This window comes from Anopheles coluzzii, chromosome 2 (genome assembly GCF_943734685.1).
Source record: "Anopheles coluzzii chromosome 2, AcolN3, whole genome shotgun sequence".
Lineage (NCBI taxonomy): Eukaryota > Metazoa > Arthropoda > Insecta > Diptera > Culicidae > Anopheles > Anopheles coluzzii.
Window position 1 is genome coordinate 117,671 of NC_064670.1, and position 10,665 is coordinate 128,335.

At 41.0% G+C, this 10,665-nt stretch overlaps 2 protein-coding genes and 1 long non-coding RNA gene across 3 annotated transcripts; 2 read left to right on the plus strand and 1 right to left on the minus strand.

Annotated features, from left to right (window-relative positions):
• The first annotated feature begins 93 nt into the window (after nucleotides 1-93).
• Nucleotides 94-5,025, plus strand: LOC125906497 (uncharacterized protein K02A2.6-like). The gene is made up of 2 exons (XM_049605464.1): nucleotides 94-1,892; nucleotides 4,490-5,025. The coding sequence occupies exons 1-2, from the start codon at nucleotides 372-374 to the stop codon at nucleotides 4,505-4,507; spliced, it is 1,539 nt and encodes a 512-aa protein (XP_049461421.1). The 5' UTR covers nucleotides 94-371; the 3' UTR covers nucleotides 4,508-5,025.
• On the minus strand, nucleotides 4,378-5,079 carry LOC125906498 (uncharacterized). The gene is made up of 2 exons (XR_007451866.1): nucleotides 5,047-5,079; nucleotides 4,378-4,969 (listed from the first exon to the last, which is right to left on the minus strand). It is a non-coding gene; the product is annotated as an uncharacterized LOC125906498 (long non-coding RNA).
• A 5-nt stretch (nucleotides 5,080-5,084) lies between these two features.
• Nucleotides 5,085-10,124, plus strand: LOC120952304 (uncharacterized). Its single transcript, XM_040371577.2, has 3 exons — nucleotides 5,085-6,271; nucleotides 8,421-8,501; nucleotides 8,568-10,124. Exon 3 carries the CDS (start codon nucleotides 8,592-8,594, stop codon nucleotides 9,885-9,887), a length of 1,296 nt encoding a protein of 431 aa, XP_040227511.1. The 5' UTR covers nucleotides 5,085-6,271; nucleotides 8,421-8,501; nucleotides 8,568-8,591; the 3' UTR covers nucleotides 9,888-10,124.
• The last annotated feature ends 541 nt before the right edge of the window (nucleotides 10,125-10,665 follow it).

Here is a 10,665-nt window from a genome sequence, read left to right on the forward strand (position 1 = left end):
TCTCTCAGGTGACAGGGACTGTCACCTGGAGACGAAGCAAGCACGAAGAGGTCACTCCCCCACGAGCCGAGCCGAGAGATAGACGTGAGCGGGTCTCCGTCTAAGGATTTGTAGAATATAAGTTTCATTGTAATAGATATAAGTTTTATAATCTGAGACTGTTTATGTTTTGTTTACCGTCAAGTTAAGTTGAGAACGTAGACATAACAACTGGCGACGAGTTTTAAAGTGATCGTGTTGTTTTGTGTCCGTCAAAAGCAACATTCGGAACCCGAAGTTACGTAGTGCGCGTCGTATTTATTTATTTATTCGTGTACGTGCGTTCGCGTTAAGTGTTTTTAAAAATACCACCAAGACGAAAAAAGGCTAGAATGAACAGTCAAGGCGACCAGGAGGCGGATGAGCAGCGTAGGCAATCGCAGCAATGGTTTCAACACGCTTTGCCTCCAGGACCGGCAAATCCTGCTCCAGTGCCAGCGATGCCGCCATTTCAGATGCCAACAGCCGAGAATGGTGTACCGCCATCGCAAATTGCAGGAACGTCGGGTCATCAACCTACGCCGGGAACGTCGGATGTAATGCAAATCGTGCTGCAACTCCAAACGCAAGTGAACAAATTACTTTTAATTCATCGTGAAGGTAATGTTTCACAACCACCGCTTGTATCATCGCCAGCCCCAAACCACGAGCAAATTCTAGATTCGCTTAGTGGTCATATAAAAGAGTTTCGCTTCGACGAAGAGGAAAGGGTTACCTTCGCGAATTGGTTCTCTCGATACGAAGATTTATTCGCTAAGGACGCTTCGAAGCTCGATGATGCAGCAAAAGTGCGGCTATTAATTCGGAAGTTGGGCAGTAGCGAGTACAACAGATATGCCAGTTTTATTTTGCCAAAACATGCTCGCGATTACACGTTCGACGAAACCGTAAAGAAGCTCACAGCTCTTTTTGGCAGCAAAGAGTCCGTTTTGAGAAGACGTTATAAGTGTTTGAATACCACTAAAGCATATAGTGAGGATTATCTGTCCTTTGCTTGCCGGGTGAACAGAGCGTGTGTGGACTTTGAGGTAGGCAAAATAAGCGAAGAACAACTGAAGTGTCTCATCTTCGTGTGCGGGTTACGGAACGAAAGCGACGAAGAGATTCGTACTCGACTTCTTTCACAAATAGAAAACCGGCCGGAGGTACGCCTTGAAGATTTAACGGAAGAGTGCCAACGTGTACTAAATTTGAAAATGGATAGCGCAATGATAGAAAAAACACCCATAGAAAAAGTGTTAGCAGTAGCAAAGAGCAATGATCGACAAAATGGTAGAAGACAAAATGGTTACGAGAATATGCAACACACACAACAGCCAAACTATCAGTATGGCCGCGCTAGAAGCTGCTGGCTGTGTGGAGGCGACCATCATGCAATAAAGTGCAATCTTAAAAATTATAAATGCTCCATTTGCAACACTATGGGACACAAAGAAGGCTACTGTAGCTCGGCATTTCGTTGGAACGCGAGCAGAAGAAAAAGTGCGATCAGAAGCGTTACGATTATGGAAGTTGGAAGCGGGCGAGGAAGAAACATCGATGTGCTGATAAATCGAACTAGGGTGAGAATGATGGTGGATACCGGCGCAGACATAACCATCGTTTCATCGAGATTGTGGCAACAGATGGGGGAACCAGTGTTGAAACCATCAACGATAATGGCCAGAACGGCATCGGGGGAGCAGCTGAATCTACTTGGGGAGTTTACTGCTGAAATTACACTAGCCCAACAACGCGAAGATTGTGTAATACGAGTGGCCTCGGAGAACCTCTCACTTTTTGGAAGAGATGCGATGGACATTTTCAACCTCTGGAACGTACCGCTGGCAACTGTTTGCAACCAACTGTCTTCGGTGAGCATGGGTTCTAACTATTTTAAAGATTTTGAAGATCTATTTTTAGATGAACCAGGATGCTGCAAGAAAGGAAGAATCCAGTTGGTCCTAAAAGAAGGCGCGATACCAGTTTTTCGTCCTAAGAGACCGGTGGCGTACGCTATGATGGCAGCTGTTAATGGAGAATTGGATCGGCTGGAGCGAGAGGGAATTATCACCCCCGTAGATTATTCGTCATGGGCCGCGCCTATTGTGGTAGTGCGCAAGGCCAACGGATCAATACGCATCTGTGGAGACTATTCTACGGGGCTGAACGACGCGTTGCAACCCCATCAGTATCCGATTCCACGCCCTGAAGACATTTTTACCGCATTAGGACAGTCGAAAATTTTTAGTCAGATAGACCTATCAGACGCTTTTCTCCAAGTAGAGGTAGAGGAAAATTGCCGCGAGCTCCTTACCGTGAATACCCATAGGGGTTTATATGTATACAATCGCCTTCCACCCGGTATAAAATCTGCGCCAGGGGCCTTCCAGCAACTCATGGACACTATGTTGTCGGGATTGAATGATGTGGCCGCATACCTGGATGATATCGTAGTAGGTGGAGTTGATGAAACCACACACAGACAAAATCTGCGAGCAGTGTTTACCAGACTGCGTGAGCATGGGTTTAAGATTAGACGAGAGAAATGTACGTTTATGAAAAAGGAGATAAAGTATTTAGGACATATTTTGGATCGTAACGGTTTGCGACCAGACCCTACTAAGGTTGAGGCTATACTCAAGATGCCGGCTCCAAAACAGCTATCTGAGGTGCGATCCTTCTTAGGTGCAATCAATTTTTACGGTCGATTTGTACCACAAATGCGCAATCTGCGGTATCCCTTGGATGAGTTGTTGAAAAAGGAAGGGGCATTTCAGTGGACTCCTGAGTGTCAAAATGCTTTTCAAATGTTCAAACGAATTTTAAAATCTGATCTACTTTTGACACATTACGACCCAAGTAAAGAAATTATAGTAGCTGCTGATGCTTCTTCTGTAGGAGTCGGAGCGACGATTAGCCATCGCATGGAGGATGGAACCTTGAAAGTAGTACAGCACGCAGCAAGAGCATTGACAAAAGCAGAAATGAACTACAGTCAGCCAGATCGCGAGGGTTTAGCCGTGATATTTGCTGTTACAAAGTTCCACCGCATGATTTATGGGCGTAGATTCATGTTACAAACGGATCATGCTCCGCTGTTAAGAATTTTCGGTGCACGCACAGGTATACCAATTTACACAGCAAATAGGCTCCAGCGTTGGGCTTTAACGTTGCTGCTATATGATTTTAAAATTGAGTACGTGCCAACAGACAAATTTGGTAACGCTGATATATTGTCCCGACTGATAGAAGAACACGAGCACCCAGAAGAAGATTATGTTATAGCGAGCATCGAATTAGACAATGACATGAATGCTATTATAGATAACGTAACTAAAGCAATGCCGCTAACATATAGCGATGTTAGGGAAGCAACTAAAAGAGATCCTACGTTGACAAAAGTATCAAAGTACATTCAGGAAGGTTGGCCTCAGAGAAAATCAAACGACATAATATTGAGAAGCTTCCAGACACGAAGCGAAGCATTAAGCACACTTAGAGAATGCATCTTATTCGGAGAGCGATTGGTCGTTCCAGAAGCATTGCGTAGGAAATGTTTGAGACAACTACACCTTGGACACCCCGGAATACAGCGTATGAAGTCACTGGCGCGAAGCTATGTTTACTGGCCTGGTTTAGACTCGGAAATAGATGAGTTAGTGAAGTCGTGTCCACAGTGCGCAGCAGCAGCAAAATCTCCTCCACATAGTACGCCAATAGCCTGGCCCACTACGTCTGCTCCGTGGCAAAGAGTGCATGTGGATTATGCGGGACCAATCGATGGATTTTATTATCTCCTTGAAATCGATTCTTTCTCAAAGTGGCCAGAGATAGTGCAAACGACCAAAATCACGACTCAAGCAACGATTCGTATTTTACGTGGATTATTCGCAAGGCTGGGTATGCCGAATGTACTAGTTAGTGACAATGGCACTCAGTTCTCAAGTGCGGAATTTGGAGAATTCTGTACCACAAACGGGATAGAACATATTAGAACCGCTCCTTACCACCCCCAGTCGAATGGACAGGCGGAGCGATTCGTAGACTCTCTTAAGCGAGGGCTAAAAAAAATCAGCGAGGGAGGAGCATCGGTCCAAGAGTCACTGGACATCTTCTTATTGATGTATAGAAGCTCACCCAATAGGCAGTTAGAAAACGGCAAATCACCAGCGGAACTGATGCTTGGGAGAAGAATGCGTACCTGCATGGAATTGCTTCGTATACCTCCCGAGTCTGAACCAGAATCTCCCGTGCCTCAACAACGCGTTCGCTGTTTCAAACGAGGTGATTTGGTATACGCGAAGGTCTTTGCACAAAACAAATGGAAATGGAAAAAAGGTGTTATAGAAGACAGGATGGGGAAGGTCATGTACCAAGTAGTCGATGAAGAAGGAAAAATATTTCGGTCACATATTAATCAGTTAAATCCTCGTTACACTAATTCTTATACCCTTGCAAATTCTTCCAGCACATACACACCGTTTAAACGTGCCTTGGATATGAGTATCTTGATGGATGGTAACGTGGCTATAACCAGACCAGACCCGGCTCCAAATGTCTGCGCGCAACCGTCCGATTCGACACTAGCAAGCGCAGCAGCTACGTGCTCGCCAACACCGCAGGTTCCTTGTCCACCACCATCAAGAGAGATTGCCATACGTTCGGAAACATTCCCGGAAGACATGCATAGTGAGCCTGCGATGCCAGTGCAGCCTCTACGCCGTTCTTCCCGAACACGAAGATCGCCGCGTTGGATGGCTATGTACAAACCGTATTAAAGTAGGGGGGATGTTGGGGAGTGCCCTCGTGTAGACGGCCTTACAGGTGCAGATGCTGCATGGGCCTCCTTCTCTCAGGTGACAGGGACTGTCACCTGGAGACGAAGCAAGCACGAAGAGGTCACTCCCCCACGAGCCGAGCCGAGAGATAGACGTGAGCGGGTCTCCGTCTAAGGATTTGTAGAATATAAGTTTCATTGTAATAGATATAAGTTTTATAATCTGAGACTGTTTATGTTTTGTTTACCGTCAAGTTAAGTTGAGAACGTAGACATAACAGCCTGTTTGAGCGACGCATCCTACGAACCATCTTTGACGGTATGTTCGAGCATGGAGCGTGGAGAAGGATGAACCACGAGCTTGTTTAGCTGTACGGCGAACCGAGGATACGATGGCCGAAGCATGTCATGAGAATGCCGGACTCATGTCCCAGAAGGTTTTTGGTTGTCGGAGCAATCCGGTTATAGCTACCAGAGCGGAACAACTTGCAATGGATTAATGTGTAACCGGACAACTCCGGGTGATTTCGGACGACTCCGACTCCGGACAAATCTGGACGACACCGAATGACTACGATTCCGGATGACTCGGACGGCTGTGGGTGTGCTCCAGAGAGCACATCACTAGTTGAGGGTTGTTAGAACATGAACGTAAGAATGTAGTCTTGCACGGAAGAATCTTAAGACTATTATGTGATTTAGAATGTCTAAATTAACACATTCAAATAAAACAGTTTTTTTGCGGGCAGCTGTAGAAATTGTATGTGCGCAGGTTTTTTTAAAAGTATATTTTTCAGGGCTCTGCGAAGTCTTTATTTGCAGGAATAGTGTGGCATTCGTGCTGTATCAGTTTTAGTAAAATTTATATAAGCAAAATAATGGAAAAAGAATGTGGTAGAGAGCATTTATATTCATTATACAGATGGTGGTAGAGAAATGATGGTGGTGACAACAGGGTATGCTGGTGCATGATGAGTATGTAATTTGTGACCCAGCTCACGCTAGATGAATTCTACCTCACTCTGTAGCATAGATGGCTGGGGTACGGAGTAGTTTTTTTTACTATGGATTTGCTATTGTCTGGGCGTTCTGGCTTGGTGTCACACATGTTGACTAATGCTGCACCCGTGTGTTGCCGTATGACTATTTTCCCCGTTGTTCGTCACTCCCGGGAAAATTGAAAATTCCAATGCGTGAACATTGTGCAATGCTTAGCTGTGCATGGGAAGGGATAGCTGAGTAGCAAGGAAAGAGAGGGTGCGGGGTTGATTTGGTTGTGGAATGAGTTTTTTTTTTGTATTTTCGTTACGTTCTGGTGATTTCTAGCGTTTAATGATGTTACTGACACGCTATACCTGCAGGTTTAAAAAGTTTGTTTAGTCTTGTGGTAACGCTGTCCCTATTCAGACGTGGTTCTGTTACATGTTGCGCTAGATATTGAGATATTTGCAGATATCCGACACATACTAAAAGGTATTTTTTAAATTTTATATTGTAATGGTACGTACACGTTTTATGGTTAGTTTGGGTTTCATGTATATGTTAGCCTTTTTGTGTGGATATTGAGTACAGATTGATATTACTTTTTTTGTTTGTTTATTTTAATAGAGAATTTGAGCGGAATGGTCTCATTCTCCTCTTTTAATAAGTGAATTAATTCTATACTTAATAACTAACATTCATCTTTGTGGCTTGCAGTTAACATATACCGAATAGTCTCGGTTTTCTTAAAAGATAGTTATTACTGAAAAAAATACAGTGTCTTCCTACATTTATGGTACAGGTTGTCCCCGATATACGCGGTTTTTTACATTCCACAGTTCTTCGAGCAAATTGTACTGATTTGACACATCAATAGTCAAATGCAAAATAAATTTCATTTTGTTTGTTTGTTTTTTTTTATTACGGCCTGGCCGTAATAACCGCTTTTTTTTTAAATCATTCCAAAAGGTACTAACTAGAGTGTATTCTTCGGTCAGAATCATATCAAATAATTTATTTCGTGGTTCAAACCTATCAAGCAAAATGATAACAAAAGAAAACGAAAATTCACCATATTTTTACTAAATCTGTAAAATTTGACTTATGCGGAAACTCAAGATTAGCGATTATTCCTGACCCGCATTAACAACCTATCTGGGCGACAACCTATACTCTAGATTTTTAACACACTTTCGTAAATATCGTTGCCAGTTCTCAAACTAAACTTAAAATTTGATGCAATACGATAGGTGATCTTTGAGACCATTTATGAAATCGGTTCGGCCACACACTTGTCCATTAAGTCGTAGATGTACCATCAATTGATTGAATTCCAATTATGAGGTTTTGTACGTTTGGCCAAATTAGTAAAAACTAAGAGCTATAATCTTGGATTTTAAAAATTTCAACGATGCTCAGAAAAAAATTTCCTATCCTAAAGATAACATCAACATTTTAAGTTTGAGAAATATCCACGATTTGAGTGAAAATCAGAGGAAAAAAATTAGCGTACCATCAATTTAGTAAGCTGCTAGTATGTGTATAGTGTGTATAATCTCACAATCCTGAACAAGTGATTAGAAAAGCGCAAAAATAACTACATTAGATCGTCGATGATTCGGGTAGCTTGGGGCCCTACGGTTGCCGGTTAATCGGTTTCCACGAGTAATGGTCCAAGAAATGTCAAATTAATATATATAAAAAAACACTGGTTTTACTAACAATTCACTTTGTATCAATCGAATTATCATTAGTAAAATATATTTTTTGTATAATAAAAATATTGCTTATTAACTTGACTATTACTGCAAAAGTTCTCCACGATTGAACAGCTGTTAAATTTACGCGCACGTTTAAGCCGCTACCCTTTTAATCCGCTCCTGGATAATCGAGGATCGTTTGTATTTTCAAATGTGTTCAATTCATTCAATTTGACAAAATTTTTAACATAACAATTATTTTTAGTAGCTTTTCTTCTTCTTCTTTGGCTCAACAACCGATGTCGGTCAAGGCCTGCCTGTACCCACTTGTGGGCTTGGCTTTCAGTGACTAATAGATTTCCCCCCATAGCAGGATAGTCAGTCCTACGTATGGCGGCGCGGTCTATTTGGGGATTGAACCCATGACGGGCATGTTGTTAAGTTGTACGAGTTGACGACTGTACTACGAGACCGGCTCAAGTTGCTTTTATTGTAGCGAAAATGTAATAGCACGACAAGAACAGACCATAACACAACGCAATCATGGATTTCATACACTATTTTTATAGTGTAGTCTTGAAATTTACATGTTAATAGAATGCTTCAATAACAAATTACCATAGATGTAAATGAAGGAGGGACATGATTGCGATCATTTCGATGTAGCTATATCAAATTCAATAGCATATGCATACTAAGTGACTCGCGCTCTAGATCGCAATAAGTAGGTTCGCTTCGTTGAATAATCGGAATAATCAGAACTGTGCCGAAATGTAGTAGGTTTGGTTGGAATCGGGATTTTATTTATTCTAACAAATCAATGTTCATTGAGTCGTAATTTTCTCTATGAAATCCAAATCAGCGCCAATATCAAACACATGTAAGGAGAGCTGAGAAAACATAACAGACCTTTTCTATTATCAATAAACCTTTTCTTTCAGTTTTGTTCCTTTTGTCAAATGAGCCTAGTTGATATATGTGCCAAGGTCCGAGCTAAAATAAATTCAGCATTATAGTCGATAGTAAGTATATCATATAATTTTTTTGTGATGAATTTAATGTGTTTGATGCGTATATGTTTATTTCAGTCAAAAATAGCAAAACTTGCATCAATGGATATGACGGAATGGAAATGTTTCGTCATCTTAGGACTGGTGTTAATTAATTATCACGTAGGAATGAGTAAAGCGGAAGATAAAAATACGGAACAACTGGCAGACCATAATGTAACACTAGTAATAACTGACATAGTTGAAATGAAACAAGGGGCTGTTAAGCAGCCTGTAAAAGATTGGAGAGATCCGCTATATCGCAAGAATCAGCTTGCAAATACACCAACATATTTGCGGCCAAATGTTAAGGAAGTTTTTATGTCAATGCAAACTCGTGTAAAACGAGAGCTTCAAAATATAGCTACTGAAACTCACACGAAAACAGAAGATGGTGACGAAAATTTACCTGTGCCCGAAAAACAATCAATGAATACGCAGCCCATAATGCGAAAAGAAGCATGGGTAAAACCAGCACAGATGCATCTAGAGTTTCAATCAAAAAAAGTAAAAGAAGAAATCGATTCCGACGCTGAAGAATCAATATTAATCCAAGAGGGCATAAAGTCACGTGCTCCAAAAGTAAACTTTATCACACAACAAAGAAAAAGTGGTTTCACGCCATCAGACACTCTGGAAAGAACGAATGATAAGTTGATACAAGAGTTGTATAAGAAACCACAGAGAAGTCTGAACTATGAACATCCATGGACATATGATTCATTTATGGCCACATCTCAATCTCCGATGTATCCTCAAATTCACAACAAGTACGATTCATTTCATCGTGACATGATTAACCGCATGCATCCTCCAGCACCGCATCACTTCGACCATTACTACGAGCGTCGGCATGACGTAGAATACGATTCGTATTTCCCTCGATACAAATTTCCTTATTATTACTATTATCCGGATATGCGTTATGACGTTCCGTTGCACTATAGAGATAGGAACAATCTTTACCCAACTGAACAGTTGACACGCGCCATTCCTTCATATAACAGACCTTTGCCAACCACCGTGGTTCCGCCAACAATGCGTAATCGTCGTATAATATATTTCGCAACATTGCCGGAAATAGTCCGTAAACATCCAAAAGAGAACATCATGAACGATCGTTTATATCAAGGAGATCGATATAGTACTTATACTATGAAATATTTCTATCCCTCAAGCGCCTACAAATATCCTCGGCCTGCAAAAAAAGCAAACAAAGATGATAAGTACGTCAGTTCGAAGCCAATAAAAATTGTACGTGAGGCAGATGTCATTGAAAATAGACAATCTTCAATAAGAGATCTACAGAAAATTAATCTAGAGCTACAACCAAAAACATCGGCTAACTTCCGAGGATGAATGAATGCATCGTTCGACGCAAGAACATCTTTGCTCGGAATGAGGCGATTTTCATGATGATAATTTTATTATGCGTGGATCGTTCTTCGTAATTAATTCTATGTATGTAGTATGTTATTTTTCTGACAATAAGCGCAACTACGTGCATAAATTTAGTTCATTTTTTCTGTGTATTTTTTTTCAAATAAGTTTTAACGGTATGTTCTCAATTACAAACTATATTATCTGAAACTTTAACACTTTGCAAATTACAGTTCACAAATATGAAATTGCAACATGTGCGTCGAATTTCTTTTAAAAAAAGTTAAGAAAGGAACCCGTAAGCTTTTATCGTTCATGTTTTTCATAAGTTTAACAGTCGCTGTTAGCGACACTTGGTTGCATTTGGTACAGTAACATAATTTCATATATATTTTTTTAGAAAATGTTCATATTAATGGTTCATAGTTTCAGCAACCTTCTTCTTTTTTGGCGCAACAATTGTTATCGGTCAAGGTTTGCCTGTATGTCTGAGAGCTGCATATCTCGGGAACAGACTGTAATTCATTGAAGAACCCCTTTTTTTAATTATCGAAATTTTAAATTTTGCACATATTATAGTTAGTTGGGTTTCGGTGTGGTTTTCTTGCGTGTGCCTTATTAATTATGTCAATCCTTTGCAATCGTCGTTGGCGAAAAATGTACGATAATTATCACACATCGCGAAAGAATTTCACGCTTTTATGTACGTGTCCACGTACTTCGGAATCATTGGATCATTAGTTTTCAACAATAATGA